This window comes from Petaurus breviceps, unplaced genomic scaffold (assembly GCF_028583685.1).
Source record: "Petaurus breviceps papuanus isolate PSGF00001 unplaced genomic scaffold, PetGlider_PUasm1.0 688, whole genome shotgun sequence".
NCBI classification, from domain to species: Eukaryota; Metazoa; Chordata; class Mammalia; order Diprotodontia; family Petauridae; genus Petaurus; species Petaurus breviceps.
The window spans coordinates 22,500,070-22,524,637 of record NW_027186457.1 but is presented as its reverse complement, the minus strand read 5'-3'; the positions used below and the strand labels follow the sequence as shown (position 1 = coordinate 22,524,637).

Sequence of the window (24,568 nt, the reverse complement as noted above, 5' to 3'; positions counted from 1 at the left end):
TCTCTCTCTCTCTCTCTCTCTCTCACACACACACACACACACACACACACACACACACACACAATTTTAAGAACTCCTGGACTAGAGGTTAAGATATCAGATATTGCAATCAGTGATTGCAATAATCTAGGCAAGAAGTAATGACCACCTTATGGTGGCAGCAATAGGAATGAAAACAAGCATAAGTGTGAAAGTCAACAAGCATTTGTTCAGAGCTTACTATGAGCCCCGAACCCAAAAGGAGGCAGAAACACCTCCCTGCCCTCAAGGAACTGGAATTCTAATGGGGGAAACAATAGACAGATGAGAAGATATAACCAAGATCTGTTGTGAAGTTACTCAGAGAGAGAGAAGGTATTAGCCCCAGAAAAAGCTTTTTGATATTTTAGCTGAGACAGGAAGAAAGCCCAGAGGTGAAGACAGTGGGAGAAGGTTCTAGGCAGGAGAGATACCCAGTGAAAACGACACCGTAGAAAGTGTCATGCGCCAAGATGGGGGCCAAAATAGAAAGGACGAGATCCATTGATTAGCTGTGGACCTCTGGTGAAAGAAGACCCGGAGATCTTGAGGTCAAGGAGGACAGAGAAGCAGGTTTTGGGGGAAAGAAGAGTTGAGTTTTGGATATATTGTCAGCCTGATGAGAAGATCTGGCTGGAACTTTTTCTGTTTGGCCTCAGGAGAGAAATAGGAGTAATGGATAGGAGTTACTGAACTCTGACTAACTGCTGGAGGGAAGAATCCATTCAATTTAACAAACATATAATTAAGCTCCTCTCTTCAAAGTACCGAGGATATACAGATCAATAAAGGGAAATGGATCTTGCCCTCCAAGAACTTCCATTCTGCTAGGGGAGGGGTCGGAAAGGAATGTGTATAACATGCATCCAGATAGGGAAGTACAAGAGAATTTGAGGAGAGGGTAAACAGACAACTGGGAATGACCTGTTGAAGTAGGGGTGCCTTTAGCTAAGCCTCCAAGGGAGCTAGGAATTAATTCTGACTGACTGGAGTAAAGAGAATCCAGGTATCGGGGGTCCAGAAGGTAGACATCAGATAAATTCATGGAATGACTAATTAATCAGACTGTGTGGCCAGAGAGAAAATAATATGAAATGAATGTTAAAGCACTAAATTGGTAATAAAGTAGAGAGAAGTTCAAGTACTGACAGAAATTGAATTGACATGTTCATTTCAGTAAACATTTAACCTATCAAACAAGATCTGGGATAAAAGCATTTTAGAAACTGAAGCCTATGTAAAATGAAAAAGAGTATTGTGTCACATAATTACAAGTTCTTCAGTCAGATAATCTTGCTGTTGGCTTTTTTTTCCCCTTTTCTATTTTAGGATGTCCAGCACCTTCCTAGCATTCAAATATTTGATTTCTTGGGCGTTTATGAAGCCCATTCTGTGGGCTGCCATGGTACTTAGGTATTGGGGATATTGTACAAAGTCAAAAATGAAAGAACAGCCCGAGGCCTCAAGGTGTTTCCATTTTACTGGTGAAAAACAACACTTCTTCTTAATCTTGAGTTTGTGATCTAAAACAAATATACAGATACATAAGAGGACACATGGTTTGTGGCAAAGGACTGACTAGCCAGCCAGCCAGCTATCAGGAGGGAGACCACACTCTGGCAAGGAATCAAATCATTGTAACCTTAATGGTTCTTCACTTTTTTGGCATCATCAATGCCTTGGGTTTGGTGATGCCAGTTATGGACTCCTTATCAGAACAAGCTTTTTGAAAGCATAAAATGAATACATAAGATTACAAAAGAAACAAATCCTACTGAAAGAGTTCTCAAGATATATTTACAAAGCAAATTCTCAGGCCCTAGGTTAGGAAACTTCTGCCTTATGGAGATGAAAGATCCCAGGAGGTCTTGCTGAGTTTTTCATTGTCTGAGTCTCTAGGCTTTTTTTCCTAGTTGGGGGGGAGGGGTACCCCTTCTAAGGGGTAAATGCCTTCATGTTTATAAAAAAGGGTAGAATCCCATTAGAACAGCGTTCATTATTAAGTGTACTTGAAGAGTCTATCCTTCAAACCACCCTTCAAGAACCAAAAACTCTGTTCCTGAGCCCTAAAAAGACTTTGGTCGTAAGGCAGGTATGGTTGGAGCCCTGTCTGGGCTGTGACTGATCATTCCAGGGGTCAGTTGTTTCCTGGGGAAAAGGGCATTTATAGTTGTTAATGAAAGAGAAACGGCCTTCATTGAGAGCCACATCCCTACTCACTTAAACATTTAGTAGAATGTAAACTTCTTGAGGACTTCGACTACTCTTTGTTTTTGTGTACCCTGGACTGAACACCTCACACCTGGCATACAGGTGCTTAATGCACGTTTATAGGGTTGAATTGAGTAGAACAAAATACAATTTACAGTTTATACTAATATAGTTACACTAATATTCCCAATACTAAAATACTTTATGGAGCTATGAAGGCATGAAAATACCTACTGACTTAGGAACAATAATAAAATGATTATTACAATCAGCCCATTATTACTGAAGCCCATGGGGCGGCTAGGTGGTGCAGTGAATAGAGCACCGGCCCTGGAGTCAGGAGGACCTGAGTTCAAATTTGGCCTCAGACACTTAGTAGCTGTGTGACCTTGGGCCAGTCACTTAACTTCAATTGCCCTGCTTTCCCCCCTCCAAAAGAAAAAAGAAAAAAGAAAGCTCTGTTGACTGGGGAGTGCTTAGGAATTAGGTATAGCTATTTCTGACCTTTAAAACCCTTTTGTTCATCTTTATTGCTGAAAATCTTTTGAAGACGTTTCTCCTCCTTTGTAAATAGAATGAATATGCTAAATAAGAGTGATCCATGACCTTGTAAATTGCCAAGTTTCTGGGTCATCAGTCAATCAACACAAGTTTACTGAGCACTTTGTACTTGTTCCAGGCACTGGACCCATCCCTGGGCAACAAAAGGAAGGCACAAACAATTCTGCCTTTCCAGGAACTTACTGTGGGGAGAACAGGCTCTTCCCACCCCACCCCACCCCCAGGTGCATAAAAGATACAAAGGAAATAAAGGATAAAGTTTGTGTAGTGAGTTCTAGCTAGGTTGGCATTGAGGTAAGGCATGCAAGAAGCCAGGAGTGGAAAAGTGAGGAGGGAGAGCATCCCAGGCAGGAGAGCCAACCAGTTAAGCCACAGAGGTGGAAAATGGAGTGCCCTGTGCAAGGGATGTGCAATATGCTTTCCTATGTATAGGAGCTAAGAATTAACTCTGAACTCTTGATTTCCACTTAGTTGAGGCATTTCTAATTCTTGCGTAAGAGAAAAGCCAGACTGCAGACACACTAACTGGGTGTCATAGCCAAACTCTTCATCTGAGATGAAAATTGCAGAACAATTTATAGTATTTTGTGGATAGAGGGGGGGAAATCAAATGAGGATGGTTCAAAGTGTGAGGAGACTGATTTGGTGCTGGAAAAGTCAGGTAAGTCCTGGGGCAGTGACCATATGGAAATATTCTGAGAAAGTTAAAATATGAATGGATAATTGATTACAACTTGAGTGGATGCTTTTCCATTCTGAGTGACAGCAAGATTTCCCATGGGGTGGAAGGAGTTTTAAATTATCATAGTCCCTCAGGCAGCAAAAACTAGCTTACCCACCATCCTTTGTCATATTGGCAAGCTCTCCAGGGTCTTAGCTAACACAGTCCTGATCCCACCCTTGATAGAATTACAGGGTGCAGAAGGTGTGGGAGATTGCCCTCCAGCTGTACTGACCACAGTACACTGATTTTTTACAAAATCTCTGACATGACTGCTTACTTGATTTGAAGGATCAAAAGGTGATACAGCAGATTTGGCATCTAAAGGATGCCCTGCATTTGACATCTACAGAGGACCTGGGTCCAGTTCCCAACTCTGGTCCTTTCTATCTGTGTGTCCTTGGGCTTTTACTCTGGGTCTCAGGTTCAAGTTGGATTAGAAAATCTGAAATAATAGATCTATCTGTGATTTGCCTCTTTTTTTAAAAAAAGTGAATCAGAAAGGTAGATTCTGTTTATTCGGGTTTCTGGGTAGTAGAGTTCAAGTTATTTGAAATTTTAAAGTCTGGAGACTTGCCTAGCCTTGCCAGCTGGTTCCACAAAAACATGGAGTTGGACAAAACAATGGTATTAGTTCAGAGGGAACAATGTTAGAAATTCAAGATGGGTTCCCTGGGCAGCCAAAATTCAGACTATAAAGGCTTAAAAGGCAAGAGATGAGATGGAATTTTACCCAGCTGGAAGCTCTTTTCTCCCTCTCCTCTTTTCTCTCTTCTCTCTCCATTCCTCTCCTCTTCTCTCCCTTCTTTACTTCCTCTCTCTCCCCCTCCCTGTCAATACATTTCTTTCTCAAAAGGGAGAGAGGGTCATCTCCCTTGAATTCCACAAACAGTCAGGTTTTTTGATTGGCATTGTGTCCTGTTCCCCAGCAATCAGAGATCCAAGGGCAAGCCTTGGATAGTGTGCTATTTGTAACTAGTTGGGCACAGTTCCTTCTGATCCAGAACCAAAGGAAACATTTGTTATTTTAGAGTCAGTGGGAAGGATAACTAATCTTAGCAGGAAAAAGAAAAGTCTTGGTATAACCAGCATTAAAATATCCCAGAAGCTACAAGACACTAGTTTATCCATAACCAGTATTAGTCTAGGTGGCCCTGGACTTTACTTTGGTACAATTCAAAAGAACAGTGGATTGAGAGTCCAAGTATCTGGGTTCGCATCCCAATCCAGCTTCTGCCTACCTGTACAACCTTCGGTAAGTCATTTATTCTCTTGACCTTACTTTCATCATCTGCAAAATATTAGTACTAGGACTGGATGACAGCTAAGATCCCTTTGGGCTCTAAATCTGTGGTGGTGCACCAGTGTTAGAAACATCCAATCCAACAAACTTCTATTAAGCATCTGCTAGGGCTCAGGCACTAGGGATCTCAACACTAAAAGGAAAGCCATTCCTGCCCTCAGTGAGCTTCCAGTCTTTGCCTCATGGTTTGTTTGTTTTTATTATGTTTTTTTTTTAAATCATCCCTCATACTTCTCCTTCAACAACCCCCCCCACCCCCCCCCCCTCCCCCCCCCCCCCCCCGGCAAAAGACAATTTTCTGAAATTGCCATTGATCAATGTCTTCATCAGAGTTCTTAAGTCTTTCAAAATTGTTTGGGTTTTGTTCTTTTACAATGTCAGTGTTCCTTTCAAAGAGTTTATATGCTAATAGTACAGTAACTTGTACATATATATTCAGTTCCGTGATCTTCAGTCATATTCAACTTTTTGCAACCCCTTTTGGAGTTTTCTTGGCAGAGATACCGGAGTGGTTTGCCATTTCCTTCTCTAGTTCTTATAGCTGAGGAAACTCAGTCAAACAGGGTTAAGTGACTTGCTAAGGTCACAGAGCCAGTAAATGTCTTAGATTAGATTTGAACTCATGAAGATGAGTCTTCCTGACTCAGGCCTGGATTGTGCCATCTGGATGCCCCATATGTACATACATAGGGATGTGCAGAACATACAGGCTAGCCTTCAGATGTGGCAGAAAGGTCTGCTCCAGATGAGATTTAAGCTGAGTCTGAAAAGAAGCCAGAGATTGCCAAAAGACAAAGGTGAGGAGGGAGGCATACTGGGCATGGGAGACAGCCCCAGTTCAGGGGGTGGAGGATGTTTGACTGGATGATAGAATGTAGGGGAATGATGTGTAATGAGGCTGGCAATGGAAGGTAGAAGCTCTTTTAAAAAAGCACTATACAAATGAAAATCTAGTCAGACACTCCCTAACTGTGTGACCCTGGGAAAGTCACTTCACTTCTGTTGCCTTAGTTTCTCCATCTATAAAATGGGGATAATAAAGGCACTTATTTCCCAGGATTGTTGTGAGGAAAAAATGAGATAATAATTGTAAAGTGCTGAACCCTGCCTGGCACACAGTAGGTGCTCTAGAAATCTTTGTTATTAATATCATCACTATTATATACAACATAATATATGCCTATAAATACATTAAGAACTCATTGCACTGTAAAATGCCTGGGTATTTAAAGTTGGTCAAATCTATTTATTTAGTTAATAATAGTATCTTTTCTCACTCTTCCACCCCCTGACACCAGCCTTCATAATGTGGTTCCACCCAGCGTAAGAATAAACCTAATAAATTTCCCCCACCCACATGTGTATCTTTGAGGAGATCAGAATGCACTTCTTTGAAAAACCCTGTAGCTGGGTAGGTGAGAGTAGCTGGCAAGCCACTGGCAAAATTCCATCAGCTTTGTTCTTGTTGCCCTCACTGCCCTCCCCCCAGCCCCAAGTCCCTTCACAACTGGGCAGCCATAATAGCTGCGCTCTCCCTACTAATGAAGAGTGGATCAAGTGATCTCCAAGCCAGGAATCATTCATTCATGGGATAAAGGGCTGGACCCCTGTCCCAGGAGCTGGCCTTGAGCCAAAGATGTGAGAGAATGCCACTTTTACTCAGCATATGTAGGCTTGCTTCTCTTATGCTTAGCACAGTAGTAAACACATAGTACTTAATAAATGCTTGTTGACCTGCCTTGTACTTTGAGACTTGACGAGAGGGTTTAAAGTGAGTGCTTAGGACTCCTATTTTCAGCTTGGGAGGAAGAGGAGGAAGTTGTTGGCTTTCATCTTAACTCTGGCCCCTGCTCTACAAAGGAGGAGTGAGGAGGGGAGAAGGGGGAAGCGGTAAGCAGGAAGCTGTGAGCCAGCAAGTAACAGTACAGATCTCGATCATGGCCTCTTAGACATTGACTTCTAGAAAAAGAGCTTCCCATTTTAACTCTCCATTCATTTTTCTCATATCTAACTTCCTTTTGTCTCATTGTTTCATATTTCATTAATCCTTCAAAAAGAAAAATAACAGTAAACATCATCCCTAGTCTGACTGTTTTTTTTTTTTTTTTTGCTTTTTGGAGGGCAATTGGGGTTAAGTGATTTGCCCAAGGTCACACAGCTAGTTTTTGTGTTAAGTGTCTGAGGTCAGATTTGAACTCAGGTTCTCCTGACTCCAAGGCCAGTGCTCTATTCACTGATCCACCTAGCCACCCCATCTGATTGCTTTCTTAATGCTTTTGTCTTAACTGCCTTCCTTCTCTGGCCCTGTCTGTCTCCCCTGGACTGGTAGGAGCCATTCTCCCCTCCTCTTGTAGCCAGCCCTACTCACATCCATGCCTTGGAGGTTGCCTATCCAACTTCTCACTCCAATGCACTGGTTTAATCGGCCTAGTCTTACTCCTTCCTCACTCTTTGACTTGCCTCATGCCCCAAGGTGGCACTTGGGCCTTGCCTGCCCTTTTGCCATTGCCACTGAACACTTGGACTCCAGGAGCTTGAGAGTTCTTCCCACACACCTCATGGACCTCCCAAGAGCTTGCTGTCTTAGTAATCCCTGTGTGGATTCTGGGGGTGGTTATTTTGTTCTGTTTTTGCTGACTACACTGCCTAATGTAATTAGAGAATTTGGGGAATTCGTATCAGTCAACACATGTTCTTTAAGCACCAATTGTATGACAGGTCCTATGCTAGGTACTAGGGACATAGTGATGGAAACAGTTAAGCTCCTGCACTCAAGCAGATTAAGTTCTAGTAGAGAACGGGAGAGAGACAAAGATACAGAGACAGAGAGTATACAGGCATATACAGAGGAAGAGAGAGAGGGTTGGACACAATGTAAAGTACCTGGAAGGGCCTGAATGCCAGGCCCCACTTGCATGAGTCAACAAGGCAAGTCAGCCCACCTCTGGATGATCTAGGGAGACCACAGTATTATGGTATAGTATAATGAAGCACCAGAGAGACAATTTTATTCTAGCCATAGATTTGACTATCAATTCAAAACATGCTGGCCCCATATAAACCTTCAATCTCATGGCTATAGATATTCCCTCCCAGCAAGAACCCATCTACACCTGCTCAAACTCTGGGAAGCTTGTCTATGTTCTATTCAACACATCACTTGTATTGGGGATCTTCTTCCACTTCTGCCCACATCCCAAGAAAACCAGTGGAATATGTCTGATGCCCATTGGTTATCCACCCTTTCCTCCTTCCATCCCACCCCCTCCATTCCTTTTTCAATATACATTTCTTTGCTGACATCCTTTATTTTCCTGATTCTTTTTAATTCCTTCAGTAGACTTAAAAAAAATAAACAAGAAGGTGTCTTGTGTGTGTGTTTTATTTCATTTGGGGCTTGAGGGGTGGCTGTAGTGACTACTTCTGATGTCACCCTCCTGAATCAAGGGTGGCAGAAGGGTAGAAGTGGGAATGAAGTCTTTGGAGCTAAAAAGGATATTTGCTTTGTTATGTAGGTGATGGCCTGACATAATGAAAGTGTACTTCCTTACACAGTATAGGAGAAATACTGATGTCACCTGAAATAAGCCGATAGCATGGCATTATTTGATCCATGGACTTTTTTGGTGGTGCCCCAGACTGAGTCCTTCCTTACACTATATACTACATGACCCCTGGGAAGGCACTTAATCTCCCTATGCCTCAGTTTCTTCACCTGTAAAATGGAGATAATAGCACTGACCACTTTAAAATCATATGTAAATGCCTTTTTTTTCTAGTGAGAGGAAGTGTAGCATGATGGATAGAGAGTTAGCCTTGAAGTCAGAAAGACCTGAGTTCAAGCCCTGCCTTTGATGGGCACTGGCTGTGTGACCCTGGGCAAGTTTGCTTGCTCCAGGCAGCCAATAAATTGGAGAGAAGATCCCCATCTGTCTTAGTAGAGAGAGTTTCCTCACCAATGAGTTCCAGTTCTCATTTTTCCCTCTTATATTCTGTGGGAAATAGGGAGGTTTAGGTGGCTTGGCCCTGCCTCCAAGAGCCATTATTCATTCTGGCATTTTCCAGGTGGTTTTGTTGTACTAAACATTACTCAGACAGGATCTCCCAGAGCTGGTTATTCTGGCTGATTTGGGGACTGCCCACTTGATCAGTGGCTCCTCTGCCTGGGGGCCCAGTCAGGCAGCAACCTCTGTTGTGAGCTTTGGCCATAAAGCACAGCAGCAGGGCCCAGTACTGTCTTCCTAGCATGGCATAATATAATAATAGTATTGATAATATGATAATATCACTGTCCCCCAATGTCTCCAGCCAAGGCAACCTTCCTTCCAAGAAAACCATCTGTAATGTGCTGCTTTTCAGCTTTCTCTCTGGCTTTCTCAGCATTCACAGTCACAGTCTACCCAGAGCTCTTAAAAGGAATTGTCTTGCCAGGAGTACTTTGAAAAACTGCAGTTCAGTTCAGTACAGTTTAACAAACTTTTATTAAAGGCCCAAAAGAGGTAACATTTGTATAGTGCTTGGCATAATAGTAGGCACTGGATTCCCTTTCTCTTCCCTAAATGCCTGCTATGAGCAAGCTGTATTGTTCTAGATGCCCAGGATACCATGGAGAACAATGAAAGCCAGTCCCTGCCCTTAAGGACTTTCCCTTCCCTTGTGGGTACAATTTGCCAACAGATAAGGAAATATAAGGAAGGGGTAAGTCCTAACAGCTAAGTCAGGGGATCAAGATTCCTATAGGAGGTGACTCGAGATGATCAGAGGATTCTAACAGATGAAATTGGAGGGAGTGAATTTTAGTTGTGATCTCTAAAGATACAGAACTGGGAGAAGGAATGCAGAGTTTGAGGGAACCAGCTAGTAAGACAGTTTGGTAGAATGGAGGTGGTATGAAGGTGAATAAGGTAAAATAGGCTAGTTAGGCTGTGAAGGGCTGTAAATGCCAAGCTGAAGGAATTTGTGATTTATTCTAGGGGAGATAAGGGAGCCATAGATGATCCTTGAGCAGGCAAGTCACCCTTATGGCTTTGGAAGATTATCTTGGTATCCTGGTAGATGACTTGCAGAAGGGGGAGGCTTAGAAGGGAAATAAATAGGTCAGAGGAAAGATGCTGAGGGACCTGGAGGAGGGTGATAATTGTGTAGCAACTTCGTTCCCCCCCCTGACTTGTCCTCCCTGTTGGAAGAACATTCTGCTTTCTTCAGCAACATTCTCAGTTCATCATCAGTAAAATTGTTGCTTCCTTGTTGACTTATCTCACATGTTGTTCTCACTCAGCCTCTGAAAGCCTTGGGATGGAGAAGTTACCAGTTGGGCCTCCCATTATCAAGATGTTTTAAAATACTTTGTATTCCTGAGAGGAAGGCAGGAGGTAAATGAAATACTTGTTGCTACATTTGTCCCATCAGAGAGTTCTGGCTTTCTGGGAGTCAGGAGACAGTCAGGATGGAAGGGTAACTACAGCCAAGCCCCTCCTGTATTTTATAAGCCAACAGTGAGCTGCAAACCAATGTTACAGGCTCAGAGAAGGTGACTAGAACACTCCAAGTTTAAATGATTTGCCCAGAGTTCCGCAGCTGATCAGAAGAAGCGAGAGAGCCCTTGCAGCCTCAGTATTCCATCCCGACGTCCACTTTTTAGGCTTCAGACCCATTGTCTTTCCCGGAGGGATAACAGGTTTGTTTCTTTTTACAATTAGTTCAAGGTTTCAGAGAAGCTGGAGCTATATCGAATTTCCTTTGTTTGTTTGTATTCTCCCTGGTCAATAACTGACCAGAGGAAGCCTGGTACAGTAGATTGGGAGCCTGCCTTAGAGTTTCCTAAGGAGATGTGGGTTGAAGTGAGCCTTTGTTAGATCTGGCTGTGGGACCCTGGGCAGGCTGCTTCTGCAGTCTACCAACCAGCAGCTCTCCAAAGCTATAACTGGTAGAGCAGTGGCAGGTATGCCTTGGGAGAGGAAATTTTCTCACCAGGAATTCCTTATCCCGTTGAAATGCTGGGTCTGGAGAAATAAGAAGAATCTTAATCCAAGATTATAAAATCCTTTGATAATTTTCTTAAGGGCTTCCTCACAAGTTCTGTAAAGGCAATACCTAACTAGCTATGAAAAAATCTAATCCCATAAGAAGAAAGCTAAGCCTGCCTACATTCAGACAGCAACTGAGATTGAAATTGACCTTCCTTGTTCACTATATGTGACAGATAGCAAGGGTCTAGCTAAGCCAGTGAATAATTTGAACAGGAATGGCTGCTTGAGGGTTTGGGATGTTTGTATCGAGTAGTGAAGGATCATGTAAAGATGGAGGAGGGGTACTATGGTGGTGGGGGGGGGGGTACCTTGAATACTGAGCCAATGAATTTGAACTTTATCCTGTAGGCAGTTAGAAGGGAGTGAGGGAAAGAATCCAGGCTGAACTAGCCATCAGAGTCTTCGGTATGTTTTATTTGATTGAGAGAGGCATTGAACAGGAGATGAATTAATTTCTTTTTTTTAATTTAAAATAAATTAACAAATGCCAATGCAGAAATGATGGTTTTACTTTGTATTTCAGAAGCCCTTTTCATTTGAGGATTTCATACAGCTACTTTATAAACAGTGAGTTACTAAAACTAATTTATTTTCTTACAAATTAGGAGACGGGAACTTTTCTTCTTCCTGTAAATAAGCAGTAAGACACAGTTTCTTTATTGCAAGCAGAGAAATTGAGGGAAAGAGAGAGGATGTGAGCTGACCACAGTCCATCACAGCACCCCTGACTCCCAGCTTCAGTTGAGAGTAAAGATGCAAAGGTCCTCAGAGGTGATCTTGTCCAGTCTCCTCATTACAGGCAGCCAAGGCGTGTAGTAGATACAACAGTAGGACTGGACTCAGGACGACCTGACTTTAGATCTTGCTTCAGACACTTATTATCTGTATGACCCAAGTCCTCTGTCTGCCTCAGTTTCCTCAACTGTAAAATGGGTGATAATAACAACACTCACCTCCCAAGGTTGTTGTCAGAGATCATAACTTTAAAAGGTATTTAGCATAGTGCCCAGAATATAGTAGGTCATCTATAAATGCTTGCTATTATTATACAAATGCTGAAACTGAGGAGGTTAAGTGACTTGTCCCAAGTCAGCTGGGATTTGAACCCAAATCCTCTCACTCCATTGTCAGTATTTCTCCCCTGTGGCATCCTATAGAAAGGGTTCTCTTCAAATATTCCCCTCTCCATTTCATTAATGGACAATAAGAAGTGCTTCTGTTTACCAGGTAGGTAACAGGTGCATTTACCAGGATATTTACAATTTACAGTATTGACTTTCTGTCCACATACAACAGAGCCCTACAGTAACTTCAAAGCTTAGATTTCAGCCTACAGTAGTGAAAGAAACTGGGTCAATTTTTACATTGGGCAAAGGTCTTGAAATATACACAGCATTAGGGCATGATTTATTTTCAAGGAAGAATGACATGTTGGTGAAAAACTCACTGGGCCATTGTAACATGCAGCGTCTTGCCATGTCCTGTAGCTCTCTGTTTCTCCTGGCTTTTTCATCATGGGTACCTGGTTTATCATCATGAAGAGGCCAGAGAATAGAACTATTCTTCCCTCAGAAATATCTCGTTTTTTTCTGCCCCTTTTATTTGAAATTCCCTTTTTTCTGGATCACAGTTAGTCAACAAACATTTACTAGATGCCTGCTGTGTACCAGACCCTGTGCTAAATGCAGGAAATACAAAAGTAGGGGAGGAAGACATCCATCCCTGCTCTCAAGGAGCTTATAATCTAATGCAGAGAACAACATCCAAAATGCCTACTTACAAATAAGATACATACAGAATAAATTAGGGGTAAAAGAGGGAAAGGGCTAGCATTAAGGGGAGGTTGGGGAAAGCTTTTTAAAGAAAGTGAGATTTTAGCCAGGACCTGAAGGAAGCCAGGGTTTGACTCCAGGTTCTCCTCCATGCCTGTGTGACCTTGGAGAAGTCATTTAGTTTTTCTAGGCTTCATTTTCTTCATCTGGAAAATGAAAGGGATTGGATTGGCTGATGTCTAATGTCCTTTCTGCCTCCCAAATCTACAACCCAACTTATTCACTTTCTGAAGTGTATAGTCAGGTGTGGGCCAGTAAGTGACTCCCCCTCCTCTCTGGTCTCTTTTCACTTCTACGATGGTCATCTGTATTTATCACTTAATAACACTTCTCAAGTGTTCTCCTGAAGCTGTCCCAAACCTCAGCTGAGATTCTTTTACAACCAACCAAACAGGCCTTGCTTCATGGTATCCAAGACATTGGGCAAGAGTGAGTAGAATAACCCAGAGTCTTAGAGATTAGGGTTTTCTCTTCCACCTGGGGAGGCAAGGAGAGTCGTCTGCCCGATGTAAAATCCATCTACGTGACTCCATATAGGGAGCTCCATGTGTGAGAGCTCCACATGCTAAGGGAGGAAATCATAAACTCACCTTGGTCTTGAGCTGGAAAGGGTCCTTTGAAGCCATCCAGATGAGTCCTTCTTAAACTTTTTCCACTCATGACCCCTGAGAAATTTTTTACATGACCCCAGGTATATAGGGGGTCAATCAAACATATAAATCAAACATTTACAGATAACAAATCAGAAAGAAATTTAAAACAATTCTTTGGCACACATATAATTTTACCATTTATTAAAGACAGCAGTCTTGAATCTGATCTGAGGTGTTTCTGACAGTGTTGGCATGCCGTGGTGGGATGGCATGGGCAGTGCAAAGTACACACGTGTGTTCAGAATCAAGTCATGTGATGCAGCATGGGCAAGCAGTGCCACAAACAGCTCAGGGTCATTACATGTTTGATTTTGAATTAATTTTTGGCATAATCAGGAAATTTTTACTGTTACCCAATTTTTCACAACCCCCACCTTCAGTTACATGACCCCATATGGGGTTGTGACCCCACAGTTTAAGAAGCAATGACCTAGACAAACTGCTCTCACTTTACAGGTGAGGAACTGAGACTCAGGTGAAGAGACGTGCCCAGGGTCCCATGGGTAATAGATAACAGTGCTAGGATATGAATAAACATCCTATCATGTCTGTATCCCAGGGTTCTCTCCAGGATGCTATGCTGTTAATATGAAATAGTCTGGCGTTGGACGAGGGTAAGAGGTCTGAATTTGAGATATAGGAGGAGAATGGAGGAATCCGATTAAACTCAAGCTTTTTCTTCTTAAAAACATTGTTTTAACCTGTGTTTTACCCAAACCTCAAGCATCTGTGATAGTTAGCGTGTGAAGGGACCATAAAGGAGGTCATCCGGACTACTAAGGTCAAACTCAAATAGAAATAGGGCCACTAAACATACAGAATTTACCTTTTAATCTGGTTCAAGCAACACTGAAGTATTTGGGGGGTAGGGCGGCATTTGGCCATCCCTGATCTAGAACAATGCCCTCATTTTGCAAAGGACATTTAGTTCAGAAGAAGAAGAGAATATAATATATATTATAATATAGAATAGAATGATAGAATATCTAGAATACAAATGTCAGAACCCAGATTTGATGTCAGATTTATATGGCACTTCAGGGTTTGTAAAGTACTTTATGATTCACTTGAGCCACACAACAACCCTGAGAGGTATTAGTATCTCCATAGTACCTATGAGGAAACTGAGGCACAGAATGGGCAAGTGACTTGTCCAAAATCACACAGCTAAGAACCATGAGAGGTGGAGTTGAAACTCCCTGAGGCCCAGCTCTTACATTCTTTGACTGAACATTAATAAGTGAATATACCTTGCTCCTCCGGAGTAGGCATGGTTTCCTTCTTTTTAATCTGTATATCCACTGTCTAACACTGAGTAGGCCTTTAATAAATACTTCTTGATTGATTTAAGTATATTAGTTTTGTACCAGTGACTTAGCTGCCAGAGGCTGTGTTGTTTAGTGGAAAGGAAGCTAACCTCAGAATCGGGCTGACCTAGGTTTCTCTCTTACCTGAGATACAAACTGACTTGGGTAATGCTGGCCTCCTCCCAACTTTAGGCTAGTGCACTAAGGCAACTCCCTGAGAATCTAAACTGAAAGTACAGGAGAGGTGCTAATTGGCAGTGGGAGCTCCCTGCCCCAGTGAAATTGGCCAAAATCTTGAACAAAATTCCTAGCTGCTGTGATTTGGATCTTCACCTACTCCCATCCTAAGCCAACAAGGAAAAAAATGAGAGGTTGTTTTTTGGTTTTTACAAGCTAAAGGGGGTTGGGAGGGGTAGATATCTGGGGTGCCAGTTGTCATTTAATCTGATTCAAACCTTCCTGGTTATGTTTAATTTTGACCTAGAACTCTCAATCAGAATAAAAACCTAAATTAAAAAAAAAAACTTTCTCCCAAATTTACCATATTTCAAAAGCTCTATTACTGTGATTGAGCAGGGGCTACAGGGACGGGGCTGGGGGAGAGCACTGGAGGAGGTCAGAAGATCTGGGTTCTGTCCAGGGAGCTGCCACGCGATAGTTATGTAACTTGGAGCTAAGCGCTTAACCTCTGCCTCAGCCAGTTTGTACACACATGAGTCTAGGTCAGTAACGTCAGCCCCGCCTCCTCTGGGCAGGATGAAATGACGCACTGGATGTGAGAGCATTTTAGAGATTGCTGTTGCCAGCTAGATGCTTCATATTATTCTCTCTGCCAGCCAGTGAAAAGATGCTCCGAGCACCGCCAGAAATCCTGGGCCAGAGAGCCCCAGTTAGGCCAGAAGGCTCTGAAGGGCCTTCTCCACAAACAGCAATTCATGGAGCTAGTCAAACACCTTGGGTTCCATCGTGCCTGATCTCTTTGGTAAAGGAAGGGACCTTCCACTGTGCTGTAGTCAGGGTTGCATAGGAGCCAGGTTCTTCTAACCTGCATATCTAAATCCCCTAACCTGGACAGTATGAAGAAAGGAAGGACCTGGACAGTTAGGAGCCCTTGTTAACTGTTAGCTCAAGGAGAGAACCAAGAATTTTTGTAGCAGAGTAAAAAAATACTCCTTGTCTTTTTTAATGGGCTCTTGAAATACTGTTAACAGTAGCAAGAACCGGAAGCCTCATATAATAGTATCCTTGAGAGCAGTTCATGGGCTCATAGAAGAAACCTGAGTGGCCAGCTGGTCTAATCCCCCTTCATATATGTGAGGGGACTGAGTCTCAGAGAGGTTTTCAACTTGACCGAAGTCACATAGATAGCAAGTGGCAGAGGCAGGATTCGAGCCTAGGTGTCTGGCACTAAATCTGGTTCATAGATTTAGAACTGGAAAGAATTAGAGGCCACCTGGCCCAATCTCCACTCAAATCATAAGCGTCCTTAACAAGTGGTTACCTTGTAGTTCCTGCTTCTCCCTTCAGGGACAGGACTGATCGCACAGGCTAGAACCCCACGATTTGACTGCTCTAGGGAGCCCCCTCTACCAGTGTAGCTGGCGCCTTCCCTGGTGACTTTCTAAGACTTGTTTCAGAAAATTGCCTAGGACTCTCAGGGTTTAAGTGACTAGCCCTGGGTCCACAGCCAGCATGGGCCAAAGGTGGGACTTGAACCCTGGTTTTCCTGACATCAAGGCTGCTCTTCATCTGATGTGCCTTTAAAGCTGCCTGTCAGCTTCTAGTACTGAAGAAAGGAAGCAAATAAGTATGGATCACCTCATGTGTTCCAGGCACTGTGCTAAGAGTTTTACAATTATCATCTCATTTGATCTTCACAACCACCCTAATGAAGTATCATATAATGTTATCATGCCCCCATTTTACAGTTGAGCAAATTGAGGCAAAGAAGCTAAGGGGGTTGGGCATCCAGTAAGTGTCTGAGGTGGGATTTGAACTCAGGTCTTCCTGACTCAAGGCCCAGCACTCTCTTTAATATGCCTCTTACTTAGCTGCTTGGTGAAATTATTACAGCACAGGAAACATTCCACTTCTGGGTTGGTAGGAAACTTTTTCCTTAAGTTGAGGGGAAATTTGCCTTTCTATCAGAGGCCATCTCATCCAATCCTCTCATTTTACAAATGAGAACACAGAGCTCCATGGGAATGAAATGATTTGTCTAAGGTCCCACAGGTGCGAATTTGAACTCAGGACTTCTGACTCCGGAGTCCATTGTTCTTTTCACTCTATGACACTGCCCCCTCTTCTAGCCCTTCAGATATCTGGAGACCACTGTGGTCTGGGGGGGTTCAGACAAGCACATCGTCAGCCCTGTCAGCTGTGGCTTCTTTCTAGTTCCTTCATCAGCCTGGTTATGCTTCAGCTTAAGTGTCTTTTCTCCCACCTGACATTCTAAAGTGTTATCCAGCATCCTGTAGGCTGGTTTTAAGGGCAAACTCTTTCCAGCTGTTTTGTGTTAAAAGGCAGAAGGAACTTATACCATAAAAAGGCAACCTTAATTGGGGGGGAGGGGAAGGATACCTATATTCTCTCTCTCCCCCACCCCAAGAAAGGCCCCCAAAATATGTCGAAGGAGAAAACAGGAAAAGGCCCATCTGGAAAAGTGAAAGGTGGACCCCCAAAGGTATAGCCGGGGTCCTTAAATTCATGAAAGCTCCATGAGAGGAGTTGTTTAGCCCAAGTTCTGTGATGATTTTTCTATTTGGGTGACAGACTTTTTTCTGTTTTGTTTCCGGGATTGTTGGGGTGGGAGAATCTAGTAGGCTGCTCCCATTGATTTTTTTAAAGAAGGAGCCATGATTTATGTATCTATGTACTCATACAGGCTTGCACAAGAAAAGACTGGATTTGGTGTCAATAAATGTTTTTAAAAACTAATTACAGAGTAGTTTGTAGGTTTGAGACAGGGGACAGAGGAAGAAAAAAAAATCCAACAGCTTTCTTTCTAGATCATCAGCCAGAAGACAACTCCTTCCCATGATTCTTTCTGGTTGGTTGGGAATAAACAGCCTATTTAGAAAAATCTTTCCAATGAAACTGGAGTGATTATGTCAGCCAAAAATCCTGCCAGGCAATGTCCTGAATCATGTGCACTTTTTAACCGGTGCTGGTGGGTTTTTTTGTTTGTTTGTTTTTATTTAACTATTTGAAGGTTATAGAGATACCCTACACACACACACACACACACACACACACACACACACTCACGCACACTCACTTTTTCTCTTTCTTACTGTCTCTGCCTCTCTCCATCTCTCTATCTTTGTCTGTCTGTCTGTCTCTCTGATGTTTGCAACTTTCTGAGGATGAATTCTGAATATCTTTATGTGATGAAAACGTTGACTCATGGAGGGGACAGCTCTGCCATGGCCTTTGCTTCCGTTACCTAGCTTTTTAAAGAAGAGACCTGGAAAATGATTGTAGGAGTCACAGAATATTTTCTAGGGGAGGGAGTGGTTTTGGGGAAGTTCTTCTGAAGATTGTAATCAATTTTGTAATCAGGAGAAACGTGAATTGGGGGAGGAAGGTGTGTATTGTGTAAGCCATCCGATTCTGACAACTTGAATTCCTTGAGGATGAGACACATCTCTGTTTCCTGTAGTCATTCCTCCAAAGCCCTTCCTCTCTTCCAAACTTGCAGTCAAGGGCACCATCAGCCTCTCACCTTAATGGCATCCTCAGCTCCTTATTCCCACTCAACTCCACTTATCCAGTCCTTGGTCAGATCCTTGGCCATTCCTACTTTCGCAACATGTCTCTTATATGTTCCTCTCTCTCCATTCCTACAACCTCTGCCCTGGTTCAGGCCCTCATCACCTTTCACCTGGACTATTGCCATAGTCTTTGCACTAATCTCTCTGCTTTGAATTTCTTCTCATTCCAGTTTGTCCTCCACTCAGCTGCCAAAGTGGTTTTCTTAAAGAATAGGTGTGTCTATATGACCCCAAATCCCACTGACTGCCTACTATCATAGCCTAGCCCCTTTCTTCCCTTCTGGTCTTCTTACACTCTACACACTTTGCAACCCAGCCACACTGACCCATTTGGAATTCCTTAAACGCAACCCTCCACATCCCACGTCCATGCCTTCTGTATCCCAGTGTCCCATCTCCATGCCCTCCATACCACAGCTCCATGCCAGGCTGTCCTCCATGCCTGGAATGCTCTCCTTCTGCCTTTGATTTTCTCTCTCTTTTTTTTTTTTTTTTTTTGCTCTTTGGAAGAGGGAAGTCAGGGCAATTGGGGTTAAGTGACTTGCGCAAGGTCACACGGCTAGTAAGTGTTAAGTGTCTGAGGCTGGATTTGAACTCAGGTCCTCCTGAATCCAGGGTCAGTGCTCTATTTACTGTGCCACCTAGTTGCCCCTGTCTTTGATTTTCCCTAGTTTCCTTTAAGACTTGGTTCAGATCCTACCTCCAGCTAGTAGGACCTTTCATTGGTTCCTCCCACCCCTAATGGCTTCCCATCTGAGCCTGTCTTACATCTACTCTTTCCATAGTGTATGCGTATATTAACCTAGCTGATTGCATGTTACCTCTCCCTTTAGAATGGCTGCTCCTTAAGGTCAGGGGTTGGTTTTGCCCCCTTTTTATTGCCAGTGTGGTGCCTGGCACAGAGAGAGTGCTTCATTAATGCTGGCTGCACTGATTGTTGTCCTGGTCAGTTGCTTGGTTGTTCATCTTTCATCTCCAAGAGGACCAGTGGTATCGTGGGGTGATGTCTGAAGTTGTGCGTGAACTGGACTGAGTCCAGCTCTTACTTCACTGCCTTTGGACTAGCCATTCCCCATGCCTTGGACATATTCCCTCTTTATCTCTCTGCCTCTGACAATCCATACCTGGCCTAATCACACAGTTCAAGTGCCATCTTCTATGTGAATATTTTTGATTCCCTGCCCTGTCCCTGACAGCTAGCTAATCACCTTCCTCTTCCTCTCCCATTAGGATATAACCTCTGAGGGTCAGGACTAGTTCCTAATCCTTTTTGTATTCTTGTTCCTTAACATAGTGACTCTGTCTCACATAGTAGGTGCTTAATAAATATTTGCTAATTGTGTGTGTGTGTGTGTATGTGTGTGTATCAGCTGGGCAGGTAAGTAGAGTAAAGGATAGAGTGCCAGACCTGGAGTCAAGAAAACTTGAATTCAAATCTGGCCTTAGATACTTACTGTGTGACCCTGGGCAAGTCATTTAACCCGGTTTACCTCAGTTTCCTCATCTGTCAATTCAGATGGAGAAAGAAATGGCAAACTACTCCAGTATCTTGGCCAATAAAACCCCAAGAGGGGTCACAAAGAGTTGGACATGACTAGAAAAACTACCCAACTGAACAAATGTACAGCAGAGGCACTCACTCAGTGGGTATATGGTGATGAAATCAAGAGCTCATTTCTCCCCTTGGCAGCTGGATGATTCTTTTCATGGATACTGTGTGCATGTGTGGGTTATATCCATCCCCTCAAAGCAACTCTCCCTTTTCCACTGAGGAGGATTTTGGTTTGGAGCTGGAGGACTGAATGATAGAGCAGAATGAGTGTTCTAAGGTGGGTTTTGGGCCTCTTCGGCTACAACAGAGACAAATCCAGGAAGGGCCTAGGGGTTATCTTCCTCATGCGCGAGGGGCTAAGTGTTTAAAACCTACTTTTGAATGAAAAGGGACTCAGGTTCCTGGATATTCTAGTGATCACAAAGGACTCTGAATAATTCTTGTAATTTCCCCACCTCAGATTTCTCATAACTGTTTGGAAGCCCCATTTCTTTACACTTACTGCATCTACTTGGTGTTAGGGTTATTTATGAGTATGTATTATCCACCCTAACTCCCATCAGAGTATAAGTTTAAGGACAGATGCCCTCTTATTTGTCTTTGTATATCCTTTGCTTAAAACAGTACCTTATATAGCTGGTGCTTGTTCAGTTGAATTTTTTAAGTATATATTTGCTTAGTATTTATAAATAACAAGGATTAATGGTGGCATTCTTTTTTGGGGTTTGATTTTGGTAATGGACATCTTACAGCATGGCATTATTTCAAAAACATATTGATGTTTCAAAAAAACATCACTGTCATTTGTCACTATCACCACATAGAACACAAAAGAAGAGTTAAGCAAAATAAAACTGGCCATGTCAGTAAGGGTATTCCTCATTTTGCACCTGTAGCCCACCACCTCCTTTCCAAAAAAGAATTGTTTTCATCTTTCTTCTCCTGAAGCCAAGATCAGCCATTATATTCCTCTGGGTTTTCATCAGCCTAATATCCTCCTGTGATATCTGATATTCATTAACAATTTTTTTTAAGCAATCAGGGTTAAGTAACTTGCTCAAGGTTACACGGCCAGTTATTTCTGGGTGTGGTGCTGAGTGTCTGAGCCCGGATTTGATCCCCAGGTCATCCCGACACTGGGGCCGGTGCTCTTACTCGCTGAGCCACCTGGCCGGCCGCCCCTCATTAACAAATTTTTTGATCCTTTATGCTTGATACTGCTATCCAGATTCATGTTGTAGCATTCACCATTAAGACTTTCAAGAGCAGAAATGACTGGCATCATTTGATCACAGCTTGGGATAATGAAGATGGGTTTCTCTCCCCTCCTCCCTCCCTCACATGAATAGTAAGGAGCAAAGTTAGGATTTGAACTCAGGCCTTCTGATTGCAAACCTAGTGTGCTTTCCACTACACCACAAGGATGCTGTTCGATCAGCCAGCCAGTAAATCTTAAGTACCTACTTTGTGCCAGACCCTGTGCTAGATGCTGGGAACACAAGTAAAAACAGTAAAACAGTTCTAATTTGCAGTGAGCTTTGCAAGTTGCCTGGGGGCCCTAGGAGGTTTACTGGCTTGCTCATGACCACCCAAACCCTAGTCTATCTGGGGAAGACTTGAACCCGGGTCCTCCTGACTGTAGGATTGACCCTCCTTGTTCTCTATCACACTTCCATTTTTTTTTCTTTTTAAGCAATCGGGGTTAAGTAACTTGCTCAAGGTTACACGGCCAGTTATTTGTGGGTGTGGTGCTGAGTGTCTGAGCCCGGATTTGATCCAGGTCATCCCGACACTGGAGCCGGTGCTCTTACTCGCTGAGCCACCTGGCCGCCCCTAAGCAATCGGGGTTAAGTAACTTGCTCAAGGTTACACGGCCAGGTGTTTCTGGGTGGGTGCTAAGTGTCTGAGCCTGGGATTCCATCTCCAGGTCTTCTCAACACTGGAGCCGGTGCTCTCACTCGCTGTGCCACCTGGCCGCCCCACACTTCCAGTTTTGACATAGAAATGCCAAAGTAGAAATCTGGAGAATGCCAAATGGCTTATGCATATGTGCCTTTCTCTTTCTAGTACGCCACCACGGGATGCTCATTGACTCTTCACCATACGGAGAAGCCGGAACATGAAGACATCTGCGAATACCGTCCGTATTCCTGCCCTTGCCCTGGTGCCTCTTGTAAATGGCAGGGCTCCCTGGAAGCCGTGATGTCCCACCTCATGCATGCTCACAAGAGCATCACCACCCTCCAAGGGGAAGATATCGTCTTCCTTGCAACTGACATTAACTTGCCAGGGGCTGTCGACTGGGTGATGATGCAGTCGTGCTTCGGCCATCACTTCATGCTGGTGCTAGAGAAACAAGAGAAATATGAGGGCCACCAGCAGTTCTTTGCCATTGTGCTGCTCATTGGAACCCGGAAGCAAGCGGAGAACTTTGCTTATCGCCTGGAACTGAACGGCAACCGGCGGAGACTGACCTGGGAAGCCACGCCCCGTTCCATCCACGATGGGGTGGCTGCTGCCATCTTGAACAGCGACTGCCTTGTTTTTGATACAGCCATAGCACATCTCTTTGCTGATAATGGAAACCTCGGAATCAATGTGACCATTTCAACATGTTGTCCATGACGTGTCTTTGTAGTGTTAGCAAGCTGTAGAGTTGTCAGGATATCGTACTTTTACACTTTAATAAAATATTGTTGTTTTTAAATTGTACTTAAATATGTCTTCATGTGTCAGAAGCTAAGATGAACTGATGTTTTATACCATTGCCTCTTTAACTGCCCAACTCCTACCCTCCTTGGTCTGTCCGTTCCCTCACCTTAGATCCTCTCACGGGTCAACCCAGACACAAAGAAACTTTGACACATGGCTCTGACCTGTTCACAGTTTGAAGGAAACTTTTAGAGCCTGAGGAGAAATTACCCCAAAAAAAATTAATTTGATTCTTGAACACCTTTTTGACAACTCTTTGGTTTTCTTCTCCGCTGCTTATCCCTCCATCTCTCCTTCCTTTCCTCTCTCTCACCTCCTCTCCCTTGTTCTCTCCTCTTTTTCCTCTCTCCTTTTTCATCTCTCTTCTCTCCTTCTTTCTCCTATTCCCTTTTCCTCTCCCCTCTAACTCTCCCATCCTTTCTCTTCTCTTTTTCACCTTCTCTCTTCCTCTCTCCTTTCCTCTTCTAACCTTTCTCTCTTCCCCTTCTCTTCTTTCTTCTCTCGCTTCTCCTTTTCTCCTCCCCCTTTCCTTTCTCTTCATCTCCCTCCCTTTCTTTCCCCTCTCCTCTCACTTCTTTTTTCTCTTACTCCTTTCCTTTATCTTCCTCTTCCCTCCTTTTTTTCCCCTCTCCTCTTCTCTTTTCTCACTGGCTTCCCTTCGTTTCCTCTCCCTGTCCCTCTTCCTCTTCCTCTCCCCCTCCTTCTCCCCTAGGGATAGGAGAATCCCTTGACTTCCCTCCTAGAGTGTTTATCAGTTGTAACTGGAGCCACGAACTGTTCTCAGGAGATTCACTCCAATTTGTTCTCCATTTGTCCTTTAGGGAAGGAGGGGAAATCATTTCAAGTTTTAATCACGTAAAAGGATCAGAGCTTTTCAACCTGCTTCAAATTGACTCTTGCTTGAGTTGTATTCCCTAAGTTTAAAAAAACAAAGCACACAAGGAAGCTTTGAACCCCTGGGTGCTGTGAGGTAGCTGCCCTCGGAAGCACTAATCTTCCTTGGCCCAGAATTAGCTGTTGATCACACCCTAGTCTAGACACCTTCCATGTGGCTTCCTTCCCTCAAAGACAAACTCGATTTGGGGTTGTAATCGTTTCTTGCTGTTTGAGTTTTGTTGCCATATTCACTTTTAGTTTTCTAATAAATGTTTTGCGAAAACTGCTGTGCTGGATTTCTTTTTCTCATTTTAAATGCCTGGTTTCTCACTATCAAGGGTTTTTCCTTTCCTGGGGGCTCTTTTCTTCAGAGATTGAGGAATACTGGATTGGGAGGCAGTGGAAGTGAGTCCAAGACCTTGTTCTACTTCTTGCTACATCAGTGACCTTGGGTAGGTACTTCACCTTTGTGAGTCTCAGTTTCCTCCTCTGTAAAATGGGAGGTTGGACTAGATGAGCTAGGATCCCTTTGAGCCCCAGAGCAATGGGTCTGTGTGACCCCAAGAGGAGTGTCAGATATGTTAACAGGATTTTTACTGAGTCAGTCTCTAACCTAAGGATATGCTATAAAGCAGCACAAAGAAGGCCTTGAGATAGGAGTGCCAGTAATCAAATCATTTAATCCATCAGTTTCAGGGTGAGGAATGCTCTGATAGCTGAAGTAAAAAGCACTGGTTATATACTGGACTCACAGGTAGGGAAGGAGCGGGGAAGGTGGATTACAATCAATCATTTAATGGTTTCCCACAAGAAACCACAAATTCCACAATACAATTCTGGAATCGTCTTAGGGTTATGACCACTTCCCCTAAAGGACAAAACTAGACTTCTTTGATTGGGACACATTCTACAATCTGCTTCACTTCATTTAAGGTTCACTGATTGTGAGCTTGTCAGAGTTTGATTGATCAGTTCAAGTTGCATTGTGAGCTCTAACTCCCTAACCAGAGAGGGCAGCTG

The 24,568-nt window shown here is 43.4% G+C and overlaps 1 protein-coding gene across 1 annotated transcript in view; it reads left to right on the top strand.

Annotated features, from left to right (window-relative positions):
- The window catches only part of SIAH2 (siah E3 ubiquitin protein ligase 2), a 32,941-nt gene extending 9,110 nt beyond the window's left edge, over nucleotides 1–23,831 (top strand). Inside the window, exon 2 of the mRNA XM_069104753.1 lies at nucleotides 22,028–23,831. Coding sequence (XP_068960854.1) covers nucleotides 22,028–22,585 — 558 coding nt within the window. The 3' untranslated portion in view covers nucleotides 22,586–23,831. The remainder of the gene's footprint in view (nucleotides 1–22,027) is intronic.
- Nucleotides 23,832–24,568: the final 737 nt, after the last annotated feature.